The following is a 26666-nucleotide window of genomic DNA, read 5'->3' as shown; positions in this document are numbered from 1 at the left end:
CTCCCATGAACCAGTCTACCATCCAGTCCCCCATCAAGCTGGCTTGCTCTCCCTGCCTCCCCTCCCATGAACCAGTCTACCATCCAGTCCCCCATCAAGCTGGCTTGCTCTCCCTGCCTCCCCTTCCATGAACCAGTCCACCATCCAGTCCCCCATCAAGCTGGCTTGCTCTCCCTGCCTCCCCTTCCATGAACCAGTCTACCATCCAGTCCCCCATCAAGCTGGCTTGCTCTCCCTGCCTCCCCTTCCAGAAGCTTCCTTCTTCAACTGTTATTAACATTTCCATGTTTCCCACATTCTGCATTGTAAACTGTTTTCTTGTCTGTAACAACATCTACTGCACGTCTGTCCCTCCTGGTGAGGGATCCTCCTCCCCTCCTCACCCTGAGGTTTCTCCCATTTTTCCCGTTAAAGTTTTTCTATGGAGTTTCTCCTCAGTCGATGTGAGGCTCTGAGGGCAGAGGATGTTGTTATGATGCCATGAAGCCTGGAGACAAACTGGTGGGGAAAACAGGCTACAAAGAAAACTGCCTTGCCTTACAACTAAAAATTACACACTGTGTCATGTGTGCCACAATCTGTGTCTGTCACCGTGACCTTTGACCTGATGGTGGGCCCCAGGGCTGACAGGTTTTGTAGGCCCTGTCCAATCCTCCAAATTTACTAAGTCTCACTATAAAAAACAGACACATTTTGGTGATCTACATCATAAAAAACCTAGTTTCTTTCAGGACACACAAAAGTGTCCCTCCTTTCAGCAAGAAAACCCTTATATTTTTAGATGTTATATCATCTGGCGGCCCGGTGGAGCAGTGGTCCTCACCGTGGCCCCCGGCAGGAAGTTTGTGGGTGGAGCCCCGGCTGCAGCACGGGGTCTTTCTGTGTGAGTCTGCATGTTCTCCCTGTTCCTGCTGGGTTCTCTCTGGTACTCCAGCTTCCTCCACAGTCCAAAGACATCAAGAGGGACCAGGTTAATCCAGACTCTAAATTGACTGTAGGCGTGGCTGGGAGAGCCAATGGTTGTCTGTCTCTTTGTGTTGGCCCTGCCATGGACTGGTGACCTGTCCAGGGGGAAGGCTGCTGGGATAGGCTCCACCCCCACCACCCTCAACAGGAGAAGAGGGATGGATGGATGGATGGAGGGATGGATGACATCATCATCAATGAGCGCACTAGAACATAAACACAGGCACGATTTAGAAAACAACTTCTGGTAAGAACACAACCACCATCTGCTCCTCTCACCTCAAACGTGGCAAACGTGATTGACAGGATGTTGTGTACGTGGCCTCTTAGCGCAGCTATAACATCAATAAAGACGCTGGAGAGGTGAACTAAGGGGCTCTTCACTTGTAGAATCCTGTATGTAACAGAACCTTACAGATCATAGGGCACCCAACAGCGCATGTAACGTGTTACTACAACATAAAGTAGTCCCTATGTATGATATAGGCTACACAGTCCACAGGAAAACTGACAAGGTAGGAAACAATGTGACTTTTTCAGCTCATTGTTTCCTCAAAACGATAGGCCCCTAAACCCGGTGGGCCCCTGGGCTTCAGCCCAGGTAAGCCCGTGCATTGAGGCGGCCTTGCTTTGTCCACCAAAATCACCTCATATTTGAAGAAATTGCATCGACCTGTTAATGAAATACGTCCATGTGATGTTACAGTGACTTTGACCTTTGACCTCTGATCTCCTTCTTGGTTCACCCTTGAGAGCCAGTGGAGGTTTGTGTCAAATGTGAGGAACTTTGGGACACGACGTGAGGCCTCCGGTCTCCAGTGTTCACTGGCCCTTGTGCCAGAAAAAAACACATCATGCCTGCTAAAGACAGGAATGCTGGGAAAACCCGGAGACAGCAGGAGCAAATTTAACCAGTATTTAGACTGAGGGAAATAGTAGACGGGCCTGCGTAGCCCAGATTTTGGATTTAACAAATGAAAATGTTTTAATACTGAGGCAAAATTTTTAACCTGTTAACAATTAAAAAAAACCCTGTATATAACTAAACTGTATACATATAAAAAAATACATGAACAAATTGATTCCATTAAAATGTTAATCAGTATAATTTTTATTGTTTTTTTTTTTCAACTTTCCATGCCAGTAATTAGCTTCTAATCTACCACCACAAAAGTCAACCACTCAAATGCAAAAAAAATACGTGTAATGTGGCCTCTCTTGTGAGGCCAATATTTACTGTTAAGTTCCTTTATATTCATTTATTGAATCACGGTCATCATCAAACTGACTCCATCAAGGGACGTTGACTTGTGGCCTCCATTCAATAAAATCAGCAGGCCGCTTTAAATGGACGGCATCGAGAACGCAATTCATTAAATGTATTTGTGTTCGAGTTCAGCAGGCCCACGTTGTATGCAGAGAATTTGTGCGGCATCACGTTGACATTGGTGTCTTCTGCTGTGCGCCGGAGCATTTTGTAATTAGACATAGTGCCTTTTTAATCTTTATAAAAAAAAAAAAAAATGTTTTCTCTCTCTGATGAAGCTTTAATCTCTGCCACATGTCCGAACGCCTAAAAATCAGATCAATTACCAAGTCACATCCAGTCAAGTCCGATTTCTCTGGCACTTTACACACAAACCCAAATTAAATTTGAAGTAAGCATCTGTCTGTTATGAAGATGGACGGCGAGTTTAGTGTGAATGTGCTCTTTGTGACTGCGTCTGTACGTATGCATGTACATGGTATGTGTGTGTGTGTGTGTGTGTGTGTGCAAGAGAGAGACTGCGTGCATTTGTGTGTCTGTGAGTGTGTAATTAAAAAAAGTGTTTTTTTTTTTTTTTTTTTTTTTTTTACACACAGATTATCCCTCTATCCCAGCTGGTCAGAGTTGGATTTGACCACCCCGACAACCAGCGAGAGGAAATCTCTTTGGGGCTAAATCCAAATTGGCACCCTTGATGTTTTTTTTTTTGTTGTTGTTGTTTTTTTTTCCCAAACTGAAAATGTGGGAGTGCTCAGCTTTTCACTTAACTTCAGCTCTAAAATCCAAGCATGACAAAGCATCTTTGCCCCTTTAAACACATAAAACACGTGATCACAAAGAGAAAAACATCAACTTTCTTGCGTTTTTGTCTTTGACATATTTTCTCAGTGAATGTTCAAACAGCTAACAATATTGTGTGTGTGTGTGTGTGTGTGTGTGTGTGTGTGTGTGTGTGTGTGTTTGAGCTTCAATCTCTCTTAACTCACCTCACTGAAATCAGCACAGATCATTGAGGCTGCGTTGTTGAGGGGTTTTATGTGATTGAACTGCATTTGTGGAGGCATTATAAGCAAATTCAAGCTTTAAAGGGCAATACAGTCACAAGGACAGACGAGCACGTAGATTCAGAGGGTTGTGCACATCTGTTCTGTTTTTTTATACACACGGACTCAGAGAGATTTAACAGCGCCCTGCCTTGTAATGAGGTCAAATCAGCTAACTGGTTCCTCATGTGAAATCAGAGAAACAGGGCAGTGTTTAAAAATTCTGCCTTGATTTGTTGCTTGCCACAGCAAAGTGCCTTTAAAAAAAATAGCTAAAGTAAGATGTTCAAATGAGTCAATAATGATAATTCAAAACATGTCTCTCAACTGCTCTCCCTACACCCAGAGGTGGAAAACACACAAATATTGGAAAAGAAGTTTATTACCGTTTGATAAAGACATTCATAAAATGATCAACCTAAATGCAGTACAGACAGTCAGGTTCTCAAGGAAAGTCTTTTATGTAAAAATGAACACAGTATATTTATATAATCTGGTCGTATCTTGCAGCTGTCGTGAGATTCACTGAAATGCTCTTTCGATATAAATACGTTACAAAAAAATAGGTAAAAATGAGTTTTAGATGTAAAGCCTCAGAGCTCTTTACACACATAATTGCAAAATGAGCTTTCAGCGCATCCACGCTCTCCCAACCACATCCATCAGGTCAAATTAAACGGTCTGCTGAGATTCAGAGAAGTGTGCGGACAACAGTCAAAATCAGGCACATAATTCAGGGATTATCAGTACACACGGCCCTTCTTCGTAATCGACACACACGGTAACGGTACTGTGCCTTGCTGGACAAAATAATAGGGTATTGAGTGTTTTTTCTACATGAGCATTTCTCACATTGGTTTGAAACGTCTGAAGAAGGTCATGATGTTTGGAGTGAAATGAAAACTGAGGGGCCATAAAGCACCTTCATTCAGTGACAGTGCAGTTTTGAGGACTTTTTCCATTGTGATCATTAAAACATCCATCCATCCATTTTCTGTACCGCTTATCCGTTAAGGGTCGTGGGGGCGGGGTGGGGGTGGAGCCTATCCCAGCGGACATTGGGCGGGAGGCGGGGTTCACCCTGGACGGGCTGCCAGTCTGTCGCAGGGAATAATGAACTGAAGATTCTAGCTGTAACTTTTTACATGTTTTCCTGTTTTAAGAAGTTTCATTTGAAAGTTGCATGAATTTTAAGAGTGAATATTTAGAGATTTATGAAACCAAGAGATACTGGGGTGAATTGAGCTAGCATAGCTTAGGCTAGCAAGCTAGCTACTGCAGATCTATAGTACAGTGTTGGGTCACCTGAGCTTGTCTGCATGGCTACAGTGTGTTGTTACACATCTCAAACCCCTGAGCACTTACAGAGGGAACGTTTGGATCAAATCACAACAATATTCCTGTGTGTGTATGACTGCCAGGTCAGTGGCTGTACCTGGCTGAGTCACTTATGACATGTATGATGTACTTAAGCCTCTGAGCATCAATCCAGAGGTGTCGTTTGTTTTTAAAGTTTAAATCAAAGTGGGGGTTTTTGGTGTTAATGAGAAAACCAACGGATAAAGAAAACGTGGACTTTACTGGCTGAAGCTCTTGGGAGTTGGTAAATGGAAACTTTGGGACAGTTTAGCTGTTTTTAGCTCTGAGTTCCCATAAAGCTAAACATGCGTGGCTGGATCTTTCTCTCTTCTGGAATCACAAAGATGTGATGATGGAGTGAAAGAATATCTTTGGACAGGCAAAATATTCTTTTTGAGTGCAGTGCTGCTTTATTCTATACTAACTAATACAGATTTTTGTTCTCAGTTTTAATTGGACGACATCCTGTTTATGGAGCAAATTTGCGTGAACGTCCCCATCTGTAGGGTGAGGTAACTACATTCATGTTTGTCCTTTGAGAGCGCTTCCTGTCCACTGAAACAATGTGACACATCTTTGTCTCTTCATACAACCGTCACTGTTTAAATACTCATTCTGCTTTCCACAGAAACAGTTAATTGACATTAATAATGAGTTTAATCTCACATAAGAATGTTTGTGTTCATGTTATTTCTCAGAGCACATGGTTCTTTGAAGGAAACACACATGAAGAGCCGGTTCACATTAAAGCAGCAATATCTCTTTTTGCAGTGTTGATTTCCAGGAGGATTGAGGCTGTATTTGTGTATCTCACCCCAAAGAGGCTGTGAGTCACTGAAACCTACCACACCTTCTCTACGTCTGCTAGCTGATGTGAACTAAGTTCATCTCTTTGACCATGACTTCTTAAAGCTACATTTTCCTCTGTGAAAAGAACAGACAAAAGCCACACAAACACTCTCCGCACAATCAAATCTCAGAGAAAAGTTTCCTCGTAGTTTTCACAAGGCTCCCCAAGTTCGGAGTCTCTGGATAAAGATCTAACGACCTGCGAGAGGTCACTGGCTGCCCGGGTCACACTGTCATACGATGGGGGCGAGGACATTAGCATGGCCTCTGTTGTCTGTATAAGCTCTACCCCCGTCGGTCCGTAGTGCTGTATCATGGAGGCTATCAGCCCCTCCGTCTCTGGAGCGTTCTCCACATCCACCACAGTCTCGTAGTTGATTTGTCTGTAAAGGTACGACGCCTGCTTCATCTGCCGGCGGACCAGATGCCTCCTGTAACACCTCTGGATGACGATGGCCGACACCTCCTCCAGTTTGCGCCGCAGTGTGGACGTGATGGGCTCGTGGGAAATCTTGGAGGGATTAGTCATCATGAACTTCTCCTCCATTTGTTGCTTGAGGGCATCCATCTCACCAGACTCTCCCAGGACTCGTTTTGTGAAGGCAAACAATATATCCAGGCAGTGGATCCTGTCCCCACTGACCATGGGAAGATCCATGGCAATCAGCTTGATCCTGTTGGGCTTGGCTATGCGCAGCGGCTCCGAGAGAGTGTCAGCAAAGCTCGACAGCATGGAAAACTCGATGAACTGCGTGGCTTCCGAGTCAAACTTCTCCCAAACCTCATAAAACATCTCAAAGTCGTCCTCACTCAGCGGCTCTGTGCTCTCCTCTGTGGCCACGCTGAAGTTCTCCAGAATTATAGCTATGTACATATTCACTACGATGAGGAAAGAAATGATGATGTAACTAACAAAGAAAGCTATGCCCACCGAGGGGCTGCCACAGTTCCCCCGAGTTATTGTCCCAGTGTTGACGAAGTTAACGTCACATTCATCCTGGGAGTTGGACATGATGGGGCTCAGGAGGTTGTCCCAGCCCGCTGAGGTGCTGATCTGGAAAAGGCAGATCATGCTATTCCCAAAGGTCTCAAAGTTAAACATGTCATCGATCCCGTCTTGTTTCTTCACATAGGCAAAGTTCGCCATTCCGAAGATAGCATAGATAAACATGACAAGGAAAAGCAGGAGGCCAATGTTGAAGAGTGCTGGCATGGACATCATTAAGGCAAACAGCAACGTCCTTATTCCTTTGGCTGCACGTATAAGTCGAAGTACTCGTCCTATCCTTGCCAGTCTGATGACTCGAAACAGGGTCGGGGACACAAAATACTTTTCAATGATGTCTGCAAGAACAATCCCTGAAAGAGAGAAGCAGACAGGACAGAGATGATTGTCTCTGAGGAGGACGCTGCATTTCCGTAGAGGTTGCTGGCAGGGAAAAAACCCAAGAACAACCAACCGTCACCTGACACACCAGGCAGCGCCGTCTTTTCGCTCACTGTTTTGTATTTCCAGATATCTAATTGAAAAAAGCCTTGGGGGGGAGGTGCTGGCTCTTTCTTTCTTTCTCTTTCTTTCTTGATGAGCTCAGGACACCGAGATGCGAGTACTTGAAAGGTAAAATGCACTTTTTGGGTGAAGTATCACGCTTCATTACTTGGAGCAAACACTGAATTTAAATCTGATTTGTGGTTTTCCACAAGTATTGACATCCTGCTCAAGATGTCCAAGTGAGAATATTTCCCAAACTGTTATTTTAAGAATTTTACATTCGTTATCCAGCACTTTTTTCCATTCTGGAAACTAGGATACATTTGTGAAAATTGTAAGAATGTCTCAAAACATTCGTAAATGTTGCACTTGTAAAAGGCTTCTGGGACGCTAACAAATGAAAAGTACTGTGTGTGTGTGTGTGTGTGTGTGTGTGTGCGTGCGCGGGCACGCGCCCCTCTACCTACCCACAATGGAGAGAATGATCACCACAAAGTCAAAGATGTTCCATGCAACTGTGAAGAAATAACAACGGAGGGCGATAATCTTGATCAGGCATTCGGTGGTGAAGATGACGATGAAGACCAGGTTGATTTTGTTGAGGATGGACTCCATGCGGTCCGACTGCTCGTCGGTTTCTACCATCATGGTCACCATGTTGACGATGATGAGCATCATGATCATGATGTCGAAGGCTTGCTTTGACACCAGATCAAAAAAGAAGGCTTGGAGGATGTTCTAGGATCGAGAAGTACAAACAGCCACTCAGTCATTCGGTCTCAGGTGCATCCGTGTTTTGTCATCAGTATTAATTGAAATGTAAATGCAAACGTGTGTGAAATGTGTAGAAATGTAAAAATGATGTGCAGTTTCAGTGTGTGTCCATTTTACCGCGGGCCTTGGTATCGGCTTTTGGGGCTTTTTACTTCCTAACTTCTTCATGGCGTTATAGTACTTCTTCTGTTCTTCAGTCATGAAGATATCCTGCCCACCTAAGTATAATCAGAAATACCAACACTATTTTAACAGGAACAAGGGAAAGGGAAAAAAAAAACATTGAAAGGCTTTAAGTCTCCTCTACATTGTTGTTATTAAAAACTCCCGGTAGATCTGAGCCACTTTGCATCGCTTTGAGTTTGCTTGAAGAACCAAAGGAGCGCAGCCAGCAGGCGCCCCCATGGCCGCAGACATCGGTGCCACAGGGGCGACGTTCGTCTCTAGTCCAGGCCAGAAGTTAGCACCACCACAGGTTCCCTCCACAAAAAGCCAATGACACTTTTACTGGTGTTCTGATTATTGCCTTCAGCGGGTTCCGTGGCAAACAAAGGTTCAGGAGATGTGCACGCGTTGTTGTGATTTCTGAAGCGTACATCCGAGCTTTAGAAGTGCAAAGCTGCACAACATCATGGACGCATGACTTCTTCTGTTTTCAGCACGATGACATCTGTAGTCCCGGCCCGCCACTTGTTAGCTACCGCCGTTTAAAAAGACACAAAAACTTTTGAAAGTTCATGAGTGTGACTGCTGTCTTTTTATGCTTGAGACAAAGAATTTAAATCATTTAAGCTTGTGTTCACCAGTGGCCAGGAAATGAACCCACAAACCCTCCACTCTAAGACGCCGCTCTGTTGGGTCGAATGCACACAATGTAATAATAATTAGACATCAAGTCCTGACAACAGCGGATGATGGTTGTTTTACATTGCATTGTGGCTTTTCCAAGTGTCATAATGTTAATGGCCTCACTACATTTTAAGTCTACCAATTCTCATTTTCAGCCAAACTGCGGGGGCCATCCAACGAGGAGAACTTCTGACCAAAAGCTTGAGCTGTTCTAACTCAGGATCAGCTGAATCCATCCTGTCCAAGTTTAAATAACCATTCAGGATCGTTGCAGTGAGTGTGGATCACTCCGAGCTTCACCAGCATGGATACTCATCTTTCTCTTCTGCTGATTGAAGTTATCAATGATGACGCCGATGAAGAGGTTGAGGGTGAAGAAGGAGCCGAAGATGATAAAGACGACAAAGTAAAGGTACATGTAGAGGTTGATCTCTCTGATGGGCTGCTCCTCCACCTGGAAACGACCAGTTTCATGAGTCGCCAGTGGTTGTAACATGTCTGCGACGTACTTCCTGGAGGAAAAACATACTTACGCCTCTTGAATCAACAGCTGCGTGCATGATTTCCATCCATCCTTTAAATGTCGCCTAAAAAAAACAGAATATCACAGTTACTCGGCCACCCGTTGACCACTGACTTTATCGAGAGAGAAACAACATCACAACGATAAACTGAGCTTGACAGGATTCCTCGAAGGTTTAACGTGAATGTGTGTCAGTAAATGTTTAATGGAGATATGTGACTGGTAGCTGGTGTCCTTGGGGGCTGACCTGTAAACAGATAGTTGGACATTTTCTTTACCTTAAAAACTAAAGGCAACAACATCGTCTCTTCACGCTCGTCAGTGGAGGCAGCAGCTCGAGGAAAACTAGTAAAATCATCAAATCTCCCTGAATGCTGGAAGGATTTTCAAGTTGAGATTTTGTTCCAAATACTACATCATTGTTCTCCCTCTTCTCCTGTTGAGGGTGGTGGGGGTGGAGCCTATCCCAGCAGCCTTCCTCCTGGACAGGTCACCAGTCCATGGCAGGGCCAACACATAGAGACAGACAACCATTGGCTCTCCCAGCCACGCCTACGGTCAATTTAGAGTCTGGATTAACCTGGTCCCTCTTGATGTCTTTGGACTGTGGAGGAAGCTGGAGTACCAGAGAGAACCCAGCAGGAACAGAGAGAACATGGAGACTCACCCAGAAAGACCCCGTGCTGCAGCTGGGGCTCCACCCACAACCTTCTTGCTGGGGGGCCACAGTGCTGACCACTGCTCCACCGTGCTGCCTGTTCCAAATACTACGTACATGGATTTACACTTTGTTGTTTTCGTACCCAACCTCTAAATCTTGTGTAGATGATGAGAGTGGTATGTCTGTGTATGTCAAAGATGAATATACTGAATGTATTCAGGTTCTGAGTAACTTCCTGTAAAATGGCTGCCATGGTGTTATTTAGTTCATAATCTTGTCATAAAACACAATACAACAAAAACAGACTTGCATCATAAAAAATATACAATTGTAGCAAACATTACAATAAAATATTTTGCATTTTTATTAGAGGCTTCAAAGCTTTTTGGACTTAAAAAAAAATCATATTCCTCTTATTATTTTTAAAATATTGCTGTTCAACCAGTAGGTTATTAATCTGTCTTCAGTCCAGCACATAAAATAGCTGCTTCATAAAAGAATTTCTCTATATTCATTTCATGCAACAGCTCTTTGGCTGCATCTTTTGCCCCTCCTGCTTAAATAAAAGAAAATACTTTTAAAGGGTTGCTATGTTTGTCATATTAAACAAACTCCAAACCCACCACTTGTAGAAGGGAGAGGTAGCCCAGTCCCACGTTGTCAAAGTTGACCTTCACTTTCGTCCAGTAGTACTGGGTGTCATTCATGGCGAGGCAGTCGGACTTGTTGTTGACCACTGAGACGTTGTGGATGAAGCCTGTCCGGTTCACACACTTGCCGAACTTGCCTGCGAACAGGTTGACCCCCATGATGCTGAAGATGAGCCAGAAGATGAGACACACGAGCAGCACGTTCATGATGGAGGGGATGGCACCTATGAGGGCGTTCACCACCACCTGATGAGCAATAGCGCGTGCGCGCACGCGCGCACATACACACACGCACACACACACGCACACACACGCACACACACACACACACACACACACACAAGTGAATCACTGTCCAGGTATCAGTGGGACGACCAGGACCAGGAGTTCCACCTCCACGACCACAGTGGTCCGTTTTCTCATTTCATTTCCTCTCATTAAAAAAAACAGAAGAAAAATTTGAAACTAAAACAAAAAAGGTATTCTCTGTAGGTGTGTTTTCCATGATGTTGTTGGACACTGATAATATCAGTGGGCCTCATTCCTGAGACCTTCTAACACAAGGAGATTTTTTTAACCCTCAGTTTAGTCTTACTGTTTAGTCTTAGATGTGTAGCTTATTGTTTCTGACATTGAGTCTCTACCTCATGTATGATTGAAGAGATTTTTTTCACCAAAAAAGTATACTTTGCCTTTTATGCAATCACAAAAAGGTGTCTTGAGCTCACATGGACCTTTTTCACCACTGCATCATTTCTCTGTGACTCCAAAATGCAGGAAAAGCCAGCCACGCATTTTAAGCTTGAGCCTAAAGGTGACTGAAAGCTAACAACAGCAACACCTTAACAGACTCTCAAGGTCGTCGTCTGATGTGACCTTCCTCATGCTCAGTAACTCACAAACACTTTGGTTTATAAGTTACAATTTAGCGTTTCGAGTGAATGAGCTCGAGCTGCTTCATGTTCAGTTTTGCTGCGGTTAGCCAACAGTCTCCATTAGCTTCAAGCTAAATAAATGTAGCTGGCTCCTTCTGCATTCTGGATTTACAAAGAAGCGATGCAGGAAAACAAATCCTGTCCCGACAACCATTGGTGAGTACTTGAAAGGCAGCATCCACTTTGAGCTGATGTCTCGCTCTAAGACGGATGAGCAATCCTTGTTCTTCTTTGAGAAATGATTCTGTTGCTCGGAGGATAAACTGAACTAAAAACACAACATCCACAGTAGAGATTTGATGCTTGATTACTTGTTTGTAAAATACGTCATCATGTCACAGCAATGTGTAGCAGACGGTCCTATTCTCACCCGCATGCCCTCAAATCTGGAAAGAGCTCTGAGGGGCCTCAACGCCCGGAGGGTCCTCAAAGACTTGATAGCAGCGAAGTCTGAGTATCCCAGTGAGTTTGCTACCAGGCTAATCAGGGACACCTGCATGGCGAGAGACACACCTGGACTGTGAGGCCATACAAACAGTGTCAGTGCAGATATGATTCCACTTCAAGTCTTGTTCGTTAACATATTTGCATATTTATATTCAAAGCGACTGAAGATATTCACTAACTTACTGTAATATTTCAAAGGAAAAACACACAATAGAAGACAGAAGAGCCATATTTTAGAGTTTTTGTGTATTTTGGGACATTCCACAGTTAGAAACACAAAATATAGAATTTTTAAAGTTTTGTTGTTTTTTTGTTGTTGTTGTTGTTTTGGTTTTTTTGCATCATTTTTAGCAAATTTAAACTTCCACTCTATTCTACATCCAAAACAGACAAAACAAAATGATTTTCCGCTGTTGAATGACCCGTGGATGGAAGCTGTGAATGAAGATGGCGTGACGTGACTGACAGGAGCTCATGTCATGACTGATGATGACAAAACACAGACAAGTATGCACACATGTCCAAACCATGTCCATTCATGCATACTCAGCTATATATGCATATCACATATGTATATATATCAAATAGAGTGAGTTTTATAAAGAATTTTTAACAAATCTGTCTCGGCCAAATTTATTACCCAATTTGCATCCAAGTGATCCAATAAGTTCACGAAAACAATTTAGGGCTCGTAAAGTCCCAATCGTCTGTATTTCTTTATAAAAGTCTATTTACGGATGTGTTGGTCCAATATATCTAAAGAAGATACTCAGAATTAATTCTCAGGACAAGAGGCTTCTTTGGCTCCAAGAAAGAGAAGAAAAAAAATATATATACAAAAATAAAACAGTAGAAAATAAATGGAGGGAAACAAAAGCTGTTTGTCAGAAGTAACAATCACTGAATCAGACACAGCAGTTTTCACAAGGATTACAGCGGTACACTTCTCAACTGAAAACGTTGTCTGGCAAAGTTTTAGTAGGATTGTTACGCCGTATTAAAGACGCTGGATCTTCTGTAGATAAACCTCAGAGTACATGGTACTGCATTTGTTTCTGATATAAAAGCCAAGGTCTTGTCGTAACGTCATGTGATTTAAACAGGGGTCATGACACCCACACAAAAAAAAAAAGCAGCAGTGCGTTTGTTTCGAGACAAGACGGTGGCTTTTGACATCACAACAGAAAGCAAGTGAAGAAACACAGAAGCATTTGAGATGCAGATGCAGATTTTTGTTCCTGAGGCTCATACTTACCTGGGACCTGCTAACTAGGACTTACCCTAACAATAGAGCGGTCTGTGGCGATCTGTGTAACAGCAGGTGAGATCAGAGGAAGTCAAGTCAGGCCTCGCGCTGCACGCCTAGGCCACTTCCATTTTACCCAACAGTGCTCACGAACTGGAGGGCTTCTTTCAATAAGCGCAGCCAAAATCCTCAGAGAGCTTTAAAGTGATACCTCACTCAGACAGCGTACCTGTCCTTTCAGGTGCTCAAAGGTAGGTGTCTGGAGCTCACCAAGGGCTATTTTTCTCTTCTTTGTGACTCCAGGACGCAGAAAAAAAAAACCTCCCCTCATATTTCACTTGACTGACTGCTAGCAACATCAAAACTGTCCGAAAAAAATCAGTTCACAAAGACACAAATGCATCTTGTGGTGTAATTCACGCCTTCCTGATCCAGTCTCCACCAACACTTAGAGCTAAAACAAACTGGGACACGTCGCAGCTCCCCTGAGGTGTTGGAGTTTGTTTTTAACTCAAAGCCAAGCGCTTGTTGATTACCGAGCATGAGACTAAACAAGGAAGATAAAGAAGAAGATGCACGTGAGAGGTTGTAGACTGACTCTTTTGGACAGTTTGGATTTGTTAGCTGTCACTCACCATTGGCTTCAAACTAAATATGTGTGGCTGGTTCTTTCTGCATTCTAGAGCCAAAGAGACGAGGTGCAGTGGTGAGAAAGGCAAGACATCCAGCTGTGTGTACCAAACGTCTCTTTCTGTAAGGTACCACTTTAGAAACGGTTGGTGTGTGAGTTTACGTGGTGAATGGTTCAAGTCTTGGAATGGTTGTGCCGTTGGCTTTTAGACAATTAGATAATACGGTTAAGAGAGTGTTGATCAGGAAAGTGGCCGCTCAATCAATCGAGAGAATAACTGAACAGTCAAATGTTTTCCTCAAACACACAAACATGAAAACACATCAGCCACAGTGAGAGATGGTGATTCACTCCCGGCATCCTTTCGCATGGAGCATCAAGAACATGAGGAGCATGGAAACGTTCACTTACATCTACGATGAGAAAGTCGAGCCAGCACCAGTAGTTGGTGAAATACTTCTTGAAGCCGTAGGCGATCCACTTGAGGAACATCTCCAGCACGAAGATGTAGGAGAAGACCTTGTCGGCGTACTCCAGCACCACTTTTACTACTTTTCTCTTTTCAATGTAGATGTCTTCAAATGCCTGTGGCAGCACAGGGACGGTGGTGTGAGGAGGCCATGGAGCAAAGGTGTTGGCAAAACATGAGAAACTGCATATTCATTTCACAGTGCATGCTAGTGTTGAACATGCCTGCCTGCTTTTATGTGTTCAATGGAAAAGAATGCTCAGAAACATGCTTTTACAGCTAAAAATCCTTCAGCTTGGCATCTGACACAGAAACATCTCACACTGACTGGACAACAAATTCTAGCTTTTGAATGGTACATTTTTAAAAAGTAACGCTGTACCAAAGCCCCACTGCTGAGCAGGATCATGAAGATGATGAAGGTCTCGAACCAGCTGTGCTCCACAATCTGGTAGCAAGTCTTCCTCAGCCTCCACCAGGCCTGGCCCAGGCCGTGGCTGGTGTCCACATTGCAGCACTGGCAGTGTCTCATGCACACTGGAGGGAAGCGTGAGAATGAAGCAGACTGTGTCACGTAACAGAACACTGGTGTGATGTCAGCTGGGTTATCACTGTGAATCTTCACACACATTCTGGGAAGCACTCCTCGGGCTCCATGCATTCCTCAGCCAGCTCTGATAAGTTGTCCAGCTCCTCTCCAGGCTTCCGCAGGTCCACCGTGCTGCCCTCTGACAGGCTGATCTGCTCCTGAGAGGGAGAACAGCTCACTGTTACCAAACAATATTCTGAATAAGCATGACGAGCTGGTCACCTCAAATATGTGTGGCTGCTGAGTGACGGGGATAATCATCAGTGCCAGGCTCTCTTCGGTTTCTGTCATAGATTCGATTACAAAGATTCACTGGGATGGATTCAGATGTGCAATGTGCTTTAAAGTTCCATCCGGAGGGGAGCACCGCAGCTGCATTTTCATCTCATCAAAGCGAGCTCACCTCCATCACTGCTCCGCCTTTCAATCTCCTCTGAGCCTGAACACAATTTTGATGAGATTTTCGTCTGTTGTAACAACACCATATTTAACATGATTCCTGGGACAGAGGTGCCGCCTCCACCCTGCAAAATACTGCCAAGACTAATCCGGCGTTAAAGAGCATCCATGGGACCTGGAGACAGGATTACCGGCGTCACCAATCGGAGTCCTCACAGGCGGAGAGCACTGACGCTGGGATGACAGTCAGGTTGGTTGCATCCACAAGACAGTTAGACGGAGGTCAAGGCAGTTCAGGAGAACCTTCAGAGATGATCAGCTGGAGATGCACGTGCCAGCAGATATTTGGCATTGTTCTGAATGTAAATGTGCTTTTCCAGTATTTACAAAATGTAAATATTGTAAAAACTTGATTTTATAAGAACTGAATCAACATATTTTGTATCCAAATAAGAAGCAATGTGTATTGCAAATGAATAATGCCAACATAATCGATGTATGAAGTTACTTTTGACTCTTTACTGTAAGAAAAACATGAGAATTTGCGATCAGAAAAGGAGCTGCGAGCAAACCTGGCACACCACAATCACAAGAGGTTTTACTGTAAATAAAGTGGCTCAGAAGGATGGATGGTGCCATGTCACTGTGTTGAGTTGAAATGAACCTCAAACAGCAGCAGCTGAAGAAGGCGCTTTAGCGTCGGGAGCTCATAAATACTGAGCCTCAATTACATTTGAAAATGTAAGAAGCAGCGGCAACACTGAAAAGAGCTGAGACCAGAGGAGGAGATGGAGTGAAGGTGAGTGTGAGGAGTGTGAGGAGTGTGAGGAGTGTCCAGTGTGGGTTTCCAGCTGAACACGCCCACAATCATTAGACACTGAAGTGGAGGGTTTGTTGCATCTTTTAGCCTAATTCAAGGGAACAACTACAACAGTAAAAAAAAAAAGGAAAAAAAAGAAAAAAAATCAATTGACAAACAAAACTTTTGGACTCCAAAAAATTATGGAGGGGCTGCACAGTGGAGCAGTGGTCCTCACTGTGGCCCCCCAGCAAGAAGGTTGTGGGTGGAGCCCCGGCTGCAGCACAGGGTCTTTCTGGGTGAGTCTCCATGTTCTCCCTGTTCCTGCTGGGTTCTCTCTGGTACTCCAGCTTCCTCCACAGCCCAAAGACATCAAGAGGGACCAGGTTAATCCAGACTCTAAATGGATCGTAGGCGTGGCTGGGAGAGCCAATGGTTGTCTGTCTGTATGTGTTGGCCCTGTGATGGACTGGTGACCTGTCCAGGGGGAAGGCTGCTGGGAGAGGCTCCACCCCCACCCCCAGGATAAGAGGGAGAAGATGGAGGGATGGATGGAAAATAATGGGTTTCAACCATGCATATTTAATTACAAATGTATTTTACTTGGAATTTTAATCATAAAACATCTGTTTGATTGTGGTATCGATAGTGTGGCTCATGCATTTTTTTCCAAGCCACTGACAATAAACCAATCGGGTCGACTCAACCACACAGTCCTCCCTCACAGGCTCTTTCTGTATCTGACGTTCCTTAAAAAAAAAGCACAGTAACATGAACCTCCAGCAGCTCAACAGAATTCTGCCACTTTAATTTGATAATTTGCACACGTGTTTTTCCTGCTGCGACATGTAAAATGGTGATCCTCTCAGCTGGTCACATGACACCTGTCATACTCAAAAAGCAGTGCCCGTCGCACTGAAATAGCATAGCTGATAGATTAACAATGTATTATTATTATTATTATTATTATTATTATTATTATCATTATTATTATCATTATTATTACGAAGCACTTTCCTTACAACTCAAAGACACTGAGCGACAGTGAACAGGACATCAATATTGAGCAGGAGCATGAGTGCTCGTTGTAATGAAAGCCCATCGTCACATTGAGGCTGGTTTGGTTCGTCACGAGCCAGCATGTGTCGCAGGAGGGTGATGCCACACAGGAGTCATTGATTTTTACTTAATCCACATGTGCTTTTCCAGCTGTGACAGCTCAAAATGTCATGACAACGCCAGTTGATGATGCGTTTGTCACAGACTGTCTGAGGGACTCGCAGCGAGCACCAGACTCCACTGAGCAGCTCCTGCTGGAACGATGACATGGAGGGCGGCGGATACAGGAATTCATCAGCGTTTCAGCAGGTTTTTTTGGTGAAAGCTAGAGTTTGGTGAACTCAGATAAAGAGACGGTGATATGCTGTCCTCTCAATAAATACAACAGTGCTCTTTGTTTTTCTGTCATTTCAAATAATTGTAAATAACATAAACAAACTGAGGTTTGATGGGAAATTGGCAACGATTTCCCCGTAAAGCTCTGATTTCTGAACAGACTAAAAATAAAATCCATTCGTGAATGAAAACTCTGGAGAAGAAATCTAGACAACTTCAGCACTCACGAACTACAACCACTGACAACCTGATGACTGCTAGATTAATCTACAGTGCTGCCCCCCCCCCCCGACTGAAAACAGCCCTGCTCTGAACTGAGAACCAGACCTGAACCAGAACTGAACTGACAACCAGACCTGCCCCCAGAGGGACTGCGATGTTCCAAAGCCACGTTCTGCATTTGCTCAAACCACCTTTTCATTTAAGAGCATCAAAGAATGGAAAAGGCTCCACAGTGATGGGACAAATATCCTGCTGTTATTAGACCACACAATTTATATTAGGTTGCATAAATGTAATCTTTTATAACTATTAACTGCTGCTCACTTTAAACATGGTTGGTGTGTCTTTTATACTAGTGTGTGTGTGTGTGTGTGTGTGTGTGTGTGTGTGTGTGTGTGTGTGTGTGTGTGTGTGTGTGTGTGTGTGTGTGTTGCATTGTGTCAGGTGTATTTTCTGTTTATAGAGTGGGGACCACAGATGGGAATTAGCTTTTTGCTACATCTGGTGGACTCGTCTTTTTATTTCTTGCAAGTGGGTTATGTACAAGTGCACACTGTCCTTTAAACAAAACTAAACTGAATAAAACAACACAAAACAGAACTAAACTAAACTGTGCCCTTCATGTCTCAACATTTCTAAATGAATCAGAGAAAACCATCTGGATCTTCACTTGTTTCCATCAGTATTCTCCTTCTCTTCTTTAGTGATGAATTGCTTTTGCCTCAGGAGAGCCTCCACATCTGTGCCCTCTTCATTTCCTACCTTCTCATCCCTCCCTACTCGAGGCATCAACCCCCAGGGGCCCAACACGGGGCCGAGCTCAGGGCAGGAGGGAACTTAAGTGCCCCAAACTTCAAACAATCTGCTACAAGTGGGAAAACTCTAAAAAGGAAAGGGTGCCGTCCCCAAGGAAAAGAAGCAGCTAATCAGAGCCTGAGGACTGGAAACGGGTGTAGTTTTGTTTTGTGGTGAAACCAGGAGTCACATCAGAAACAGAGGCGACCGACACAGAATGAGAGCCAGGTGCTGTCTTCAATAACGAAGGGTCTTCGTGATAGAGATCTGCATTATTTAACACAAACGAGAGCTCAGGGTTCAGGGTTTCTCCGTCCTCTGTCCCTTCAGTTGTAATCCTTCCATTACAGTCATAGCTCGGTTTAGTTTAATCCATCTGTTTGACATCTGAATCATTTGAAACTGCGAACCTCTCCCTTCATGTTTGGAACCTGTACACGTTTAAGAACATTTCTTGTGTTGTCTGCTGGCCTCAAATTCAGAACTGAAGATATTCATTCGGAGCGATTGTCTTGTCTCCTGTGTTTCTGCACTCAGGTCCTGTCCCAGAGTTGTGTTGAGGAAAACTCAGAACCCGGGATGTTAAAATAAAGTTTCCACCAGCAGCCAACTGTCTAGGACAAGTAAGTTGTTCTCCAAAGTACAGGAAACTACTTCCCACCAGCACCTCTTAAACGACTCACAATAAAATTTCACTTCTTGGTTACGCCATCAGTCCGAAAGTGCAAAAGTACGGTGCTCACGGCTAAGCCCAGCAGCTGCAGGAGAGAGAGAGAGACCACTGCTGAGCACAGGAGAATTACAGCCCAGCCCCACACAGCAGTTTGGCTCAACATGCCAAAATGTGGAATATTTATGCAGGCTCGTCAATTCAAATGTAGTGGACAAAAATGAGAACACAAATGAGAATTGCAAATAATTATGGATGGGGCTTGAACAGGCACCGTTTGTTTCAAAACAAACCAACGAACAAAAATAAAAAAAACAAAACTTTTCCTGAAATGTCATAATTTTAGGGAAACGTCTGAAAAAAGATGAAGATATTACAGTTGGTATTATATCCTGTGTCACAGAGAACAAGAGGGCCTTTTTTATTCCTCTGAAAGATGCTCAGTAGTGCCTGAACCCCCCAAAAAATCCTCTCGCAGGTCTGAATGAAACTGGACTCTCTGAAAGCTGTTCTAGAGTCTAGAACTAAACTGATAATCTGATAACTTTATGCTGAACCCTTTGTTGATTTAACAGTGGATTCATGATTTCATCTTAGAGTTTTTCTGTACGTTTAAACTGTTATTGGAAGACGCAGATCCAGTTATAATAGCACGTCGAATCATTTTGCCAGGGCTGTGAGGCTTGAAAAAAAAAGGAAAAGTATTTACAATTTGACACCAGTTTCTTTCACAATGAAGTCTATGGGGACATGTTTTTTTGGTCCACAGTGCATCACGTGACTGACATCATAGTTGTAATTACAGTTTAGCCATTATGTAAAAACGGCTTAAGGCCCAGCGTGCTTCCGTTATGGAGGTCTCATTACACATCCTTGAGTTAAACTGAATCGTTCCAGGCTGCCGGCTACATTCATGTTTGCTAAAAAGACTACAACACCAGAGTTTATCGGTGAGTAGAACGCCGGGATCACCAGTGTGAGGTCGGTTCTCTTGTGACATGGCTGAGCATGACATAGCTGGTCTCGCCCAAAGAAGTCATGTCACACCAAACAACAACACTTAAATGAGCGTAAATCATAATAATAATGTATTGTGTACAATGCACTTAGAGATGAAAAACTCACTTTTTGGTCCTCATCCTCTGAGGACTCAGAAATCTCCTCCTCCTCAGGAAACTCCACATCAGACTCTCCAGGTGCTATGGGAACTATAACAGTCAGGTTGGGGTTGGTCATGTAGCTGTCCTCCTCTGGGATGATGTACTTCTCTTCGTAGCGTCCACATATCCCCCCGTTGCTCTCAAGATGATTTCCAACCAGCTTGATGGCCTGAGTGGCTTCTTTGGCTTTCTTCTGTCGACGCCTCAAAATGCGGTTGAGAAGGTCTACGACTCTTGTGGTGAGCCAGGAAACCCCAGCGTGGATGCGGGCGATGGCAATCTGGATGTTATTCAAATCACCATCTTCATCGGGGGCAGAGAGGTTATCAGAGCTGAAAGAGCTGAGCAGCAGGGCCAGGAAGAGGTTCAGCACCTGTGGACAGACAAGAGATGCTGAGATCTGAAGGAACTATCTGGACGTTGTTGTTTAAAGGGGGGGGGGGTCTTTCGTATATTGAACTTGTAAGGGTGCTTGTGTGAACATCTGGATATTATACACAAATATGTTCTGACACATTATGGTTTCTGGTGCTTTCTGCTACTCAGAACTCAAGCATCCGCCCCCAAAATAATCTGTCTACGAGCTTAGAGAGCAGCAGAAGGAGCAAGCGCTCATCTACTGAATGTGTGAGTGCTTGCATGTGTCTGCATGCATACATGACGTGCACAGTTGGTGCGCAAGGATCATCTTTAGCCAGTCAGAGAAGGGGAGCATGAGCAGTTGATTAGTGATGAAGGCCCTTCGACCTTCTCGCCCCTAAGCACCCTGGATAATCTCTTGGATAAACAGCTTTCCCATTCATGTGCAGAGGAGGTTTCTGTCCATTTAACTCCATAAGGAACACTGTAGTGAACTGACCTCTGCCCTAACAAGCCAATAGAGTCACTGTTGCACCCAGTGAGAAAACACAATGAGAAACTGGCGTGGTATGTGCTCATTTGGTCGTCTCACTGAGCATCTTCTTTTCGTGCACCAGAAAATGGGAGGTAGTGGGTGGTTGAGCTGATGTAAATTGCTGCCTTTGGAGGGACAGCGATGTAGAATGTTGCACATTTTTATTATCAAAGTGATACCTGGCTCAAAAAGTGAAATTTGCCACAAATACATGTCGTGAACTCACAAAGACTGTGTCTCACCGCTGCATCACGACTTTGTCACTTAAGAATGCATGCCCTTAAGAGCCAGATACATGTATTAGCTGGTAGCCACACATCCAGATGAAGCAGCTCGCTCCTTCACGGTGGTGCCACACCAGAAGGGCTGGGCTCTGTTTTTAGCTCAGATCTCCAAGTGTTTAAGTTACAGTAAAACATCACACAGCTGGATAAAGAGGACATGGATTAAACTGAATAATGAATATGAGACTTTGTAAATTGTCATTTTTGGACAGATTTACTGTTGTTATTAGTTGGTCAGGATGCTTATTAGCCGATTAACTAATCAAGGTCCTTATATGTGAGTAGCTGTTTCTCCAACACAGTCTCACACCCTGTTCCTCAAAGAATGACGTTTGGTCATTTCTCCCTCTGCGTCCACATCTGACATGGAGGGGTTTTCTTTCCGGGGTTTTCTGTGTCTCCACTACGTTGTCATCCATTTCTACCCGCAACGCCGCACTCTGTCTTACAACTTCCTCTTCCGTCTGGTCCTATTTGCTTAGCTATGGACTATTCTTAGTGTTGTTAGGGTCAGGGTTAGGGTTAGGGTTAGGGACCGGTTATCCCCGCCACATCATCTTCTTTGCACGGAGAATCCCCATTCGTCATCATCCGACGATGCCAGCTTTGCCGTGTAAGTTGCCAAGCGATGCAGAGGGGATACCCTCAACATCGCCTGTGGACGCAGCGGGACTTGACTAAATAGGGGGTGAGTCTGCATCGGTTTCTTCTATCTGGGGTCTCAAAGATGTGATGCTGAGGGGAAAAGCATCTTTATGATCTGAACACCGTCGAATGAGTACAGAAAAAGAAAGACGGAAAGCAGTTTCTGTGTGAACGATAGCTTTAACTATCTGATCTCCTGAAGATTGACATACTGCATGTAATCATGGCTTTTGTCATGATGGACACGCTCTTTTGACCAAGACATTGACAAGAGGTGAGTGGTAAAACTCTCCGAGTCTACATGGTAGCTTGCTAAATGTCCTTGTCAGGTAGTAAAGTACTTTGGACTCATGCACAGACTGTGGAAAAAGACATTAGTGTTCAACAAAAAGGCCTTGAAACATTTATGCCAGACAAATACTTTTGTGAGCATGAGATTAAATGTGGCACAATATAGCATTAAATGGCAACGAGCCCAGAGAGCATGCAGGGAACAGGTGTTCGAACCCCCTATGACGGTGACTCTGCTCTCAAAGCCTTTTCTGCATCCATACAAAGAGCTGCACGGCACTGGACACAGACAGAACTGATTCATCTGTGGTGTATTTTGATTCTTTTTGCTATTTCACCACACAAATATCACCATTTCAAGGCTTTGACTTTCTAATTTCCTGACAAGTAAGATGAGACATGAAGTACAATGGATTAAGGCCAAATTTTGCAGTAATTTTTACCCTGACAGATTTATGTTTTTTTTTAAGATTTCAATTATCAGCTATAAAATGATGCCACATTCAAAATAACTACATGGACTATAAATAAATGCGGCTGATACAGGCTGTTTGCGCTTCCGGGATTTTACTTTCATTTGCTCTCATTAACGTTAGCTTACAGGAAACAGCTGGACAATAAGTCGCCATATGGCTGGCCTAACCAATGTACACATGCTAGCTGGGGCACTACGAGTCAGCAGATGCATTGAAACATAACTGTTGCACAGATTAACTATTTTTTTGGCTGAAACAGCTGCAATTATGTGCAAGCTGTGAGTCATTCTGGTTGAAAATCAATACCTGCTGGAAAAGGCTGGAACGTCAGCAAAACCACCGTGGCCTTGGCTGATCTTTTGTACAGTACTTAGGTCACAGTTTCACCCATGGGGCTTAGTTCATTAGCTGTGGATAAAACATTCAGTGCTGCTGGACATGAGGTTACGGTAAAGCTGCTCCAGCGCAAAGTGTGTCTGTTGTGGCTGCAGTTTGCATGACAGCATGTGCAGATAATACATGTATGACTTAGAAAGGGCAACAGATGGTTTATATGTCGTCCAGACATGATCTGTTTTGTCTGCTAATGCTAATCTGTAAGGCAGATAGCATGGGGCTGTTACACAATCACTTGTCAGTGAGAAGCATGTGATCAAACCCTGAGATGCTCAAGAGTTTTCCACTATTTGTCACTTTAAGGCACCAATCAGTATTCAAGAATGTCCCATCCTCGTTATATAGAATCTCCAATCCTCCCTGGCACAGCATAATCCCTGCTTACTTGTGACATCATCATTTGGATTTGACAGCATCCACAGTTGGTTGCAGTGGCATGCAATTAAATTCCTCTGCAGCCACTGTTCCACTAACCTCCCCCCTAAACATTTGTGGGCCAGGATATCTTAATTGTATCCTGAAATGATGTCTATCCCCTTAATAACATAATAATAACATCCCTGCTACTTTTTAACTGAGGGAAGTAGCAAGGTGACATAATTTAAACTAGCAGAGACATTCTCAGAAGTAGCAATGCACAGTTCATATTTTTGGAATGTTTTCCTCTCACAAAAGCCATAACAGGAATGGTTTTATCTGGCCTATAAAGAACCGTATTGCTTCTGTTGGCCCCACAGGTACAGCTGTGGAATTCAAGACTCCACCTGTCTCTGTCCTTTGCTGTGGTTTCTCTGGTGCTGGTGTCAATTCTGGTAACTTTCAGGCCACATTTAGCTGTGGCCGCCCTATTGGTCCTTTTCCTGAAGCGAGCACTCCGCAAAGGAGATCTTTAGGGATTCTGCCACCTCCCATGCAGTATACATGGCCCAGCCAGCAACGATATCCCTGTTTGAGTAGGAAAGGATTTGTGTTCAAGATAATACCCCCTTCTTTGGTGGCACCTTTTGCTTCCAAGAGAAGGAAAGTATCTGATGAAGACAGTGCATATGAAAGGCATGGAGTCTCCTTTCCTGGTGAGCCTTGAGTGTCCATGACTCACAGGTACACAGGTGCATGCTCACAACAGAAATCCCATACACCTGACATGATGTATTCTGTGAGTTTGGTCAGTTTTATGAAGACGGTTGAGGTTTTCCCAATTTGACAACTGAGCTCTACCTCCAGACGCAAGAGGTCTGCAATGACCGAGTCAAGGTTTGTGAATTCATTGACAATTCATAGGTGGTAAGACCCTGTGCTGATGTAAGGTGGACTGCACATGTCTTGGCCCATGATATTGAACTTTCTGATGCTGAGGGTCAGGCCAAAATCCTTACACATCTTGGAAAGACGGTCCATCAGTTGTCAGAGGTTGTGTTTATCATGTGTGGCAAGTGCAGCGTCATCAGCAAAGAGGAGCTCCCCAAAAGTGACTGCTTGATATTTGGTTTTCGCCCTAACCCTTTACAAGTTGAACAGCTTCCCATTGGACCTGGTATGGAAGTAGATGCCTTCAGCAGATTGGCAAAATGCCTGAGGAGTACAGTTGAGAGGATTCCAAATGGAAGGGGCAAGATTGCAGCCTTATTCACTCCATTGAAGGTGCCAAATGTGTCAGAGGTAGGTCCATCATGAATGACAGCCCCCCTCATGTTGCCATGGAAGGGCTCCCAGATGCAGCAGTGTGAAGTGATCCTTTTTTCAAGGTTTTGAACAGACCTTCTATGCTCACAAGGTCAAAAGCCTTTGTTGGGTTGATGAAGACAAGATGCAGGGGCTTGGTCTACTTGGTGCCAGTGCTTCAACCTCAGGTACATACAGGAGACTCTGTGGCGTGATTTTATCCCAAAGAAGGTGTTGATAATGTACAGATCATTAAAAACGCTTAGCTCGAGTAGACACTGGCCATTCTCATTCATCCTCCCCATACAGTGGTTTCTGAGGCAGGATGGCGAAGGTGTTAAGTTATACTTAGCACTTGTCCTTGGTATCTTGGGGAGAAGTTAGTGTGGGAGTGAAAGCACTGGTGATGCTGGCCCAGCTGATGACTGTAAATGGAGCTTCGGGAGCCTCTCAGTGCCCTCTGAGGGAGGTGTGATGCAGCCAAGCAGGTTCTTTACAGCAAAACTGACTCTCTGGTCTCTCCTCTCCTTGGTGGTTTTTCCCTGCCAAGAGAACGTGTAGTCCCTTTCTGTAAGGGTGCCAAAGTCTACACAGTTCAGTGTTGATGACAGCTGTCTTACGGCCATCGTCTACCTTTGGTTTTTTTTGTTTGTTTTTTTAAGGCCAGCTGTCATTGTCTGTATATTCCATGTACAAAGATTGAGTGTGTGCAACCCTTACTTTTTATTTTGGTTTTTGTCTGGTGCAATGATTGCATTACATTTTTGGGGGTTTTCACCAAGCCTAACACACCCACTTGGGAAATAAACCATGGCCGCACAGCATCTAATTGACTGGCGGCTGCCCAGTTTGAGGGGTGTGGTGGCTGCCCAGGGAGGTCCAAAGATCTCTCCCACAGTCAGGCACAACTCCTGGTACTTCCACTTTATGCTACGTGAGCCACGGCTTGTCACTGGTGACTGTTGTTCCCCATCTCAGTATGGTTGTTTCTGAAGTCCAATCAACCAAGATGGAACATCCAACTAGAGAACACTGAACTGCAGGATAACATTGCATAAAACACGATAACCGAACAGAGATACTTCAAAGGTCACCAGGGGTCCCTTCATAGCTTTGGCTAACATGAAAAATACTTTGATTAAGATTTTTCAATAAAAACAAAATATGATGCACTCACCACCAAGTTCCCTATGACCATGACCAACATGAAGACCAGGATGCAGAGAGGCTGGCCAGCCACTTCCATACAATCCCACATGGTCTCAATCCACTCACCGCACAGCACCCGGAACACGATCAGGAAGGAGTGAAAGAAGTCCTTCATGTGCCAGCGAGGCAGCTGACAGTCCTTGGAGATCTTACACACACAGTCCTGGTAGTTCTTGCCAAACAGCTGCATGCCCACCACGGCGAAGATGAAGACGATTATGGCCAACACCAGCGTCAGGTTTCCGAGGGCACCCACTGAATTGCCAATGATCTTGATGAGAGTGTTGAGAGTGGGCCAGGACTTTGCCAGTTTGAACACTCGCAACTGACAAAGAGAACAATAAACTATGAAGCTTGAACTTCAAAAGTAAATGTCTCTATACATTTCAGCTGCATTTTACCCACAAAATGACAATGGTTTATGACAAGGAAATAATGTGGTGAATACGGGGTTTATGTGTTTCAAATGTTTTGGAAATAAACAAAAGTTTCCTTTTTTAAATTCAGAATGTTAAAATGTGTTTTTCATTGTCTAAAAAATATATTACTAATAATAAGAAGAGCTGCTAAAAAAAAAAAAATCTAATATTGTGCTTCCCAAAGTTGTATTCATTTCTC

The 26666-nt window shown here is 44.0% G+C and overlaps 1 protein-coding gene across 1 annotated transcript in view; it reads right to left on the bottom strand.

Moving 5' to 3' along the window:
• Nucleotides 1-2982: 2982 nt before the first annotated feature.
• The window catches only part of LOC147261072 (sodium channel protein type 5 subunit alpha-like), a 51536-nt gene continuing 27852 nt past the window's right edge, over nt 2983-26666 (bottom strand). Inside the window, exons 18-30 of the mRNA XM_086202939.1 lie at nt 26017-26373; nt 20156-20563; nt 14791-14908; nt 14544-14698; nt 14104-14277; nt 13096-13122; nt 11739-11861; nt 10407-10679; nt 9133-9186; nt 8912-9053; nt 7868-7968; nt 7444-7714; nt 2983-6843 (exon numbers count right to left, since the gene is read on the bottom strand). Coding sequence (XP_086059065.1) covers nt 5612-6843; nt 7444-7714; nt 7868-7968; nt 8912-9053; nt 9133-9186; nt 10407-10679; nt 11739-11861; nt 13096-13122; nt 14104-14277; nt 14544-14698; nt 14791-14908; nt 20156-20563; nt 26017-26373 — 3435 coding nt within the window. The 3' untranslated portion in view covers nt 2983-5611. The remainder of the gene's footprint in view (nt 6844-7443; nt 7715-7867; nt 7969-8911; nt 9054-9132; nt 9187-10406; nt 10680-11738; nt 11862-13095; nt 13123-14103; nt 14278-14543; nt 14699-14790; nt 14909-20155; nt 20564-26016; nt 26374-26666) is intronic.

Source organism: Aulostomus chinensis, chromosome 5 (genome assembly GCF_037954235.1).
Source record: "Aulostomus chinensis isolate RoL2024-O1b breed Wild chromosome 5, RoL_Achi_v1.0, whole genome shotgun sequence".
Lineage (NCBI taxonomy): Eukaryota > Metazoa > Chordata > Actinopteri > Syngnathiformes > Aulostomidae > Aulostomus > Aulostomus chinensis.
This window is presented reverse-complemented; position numbering and strand designations above follow the sequence as displayed.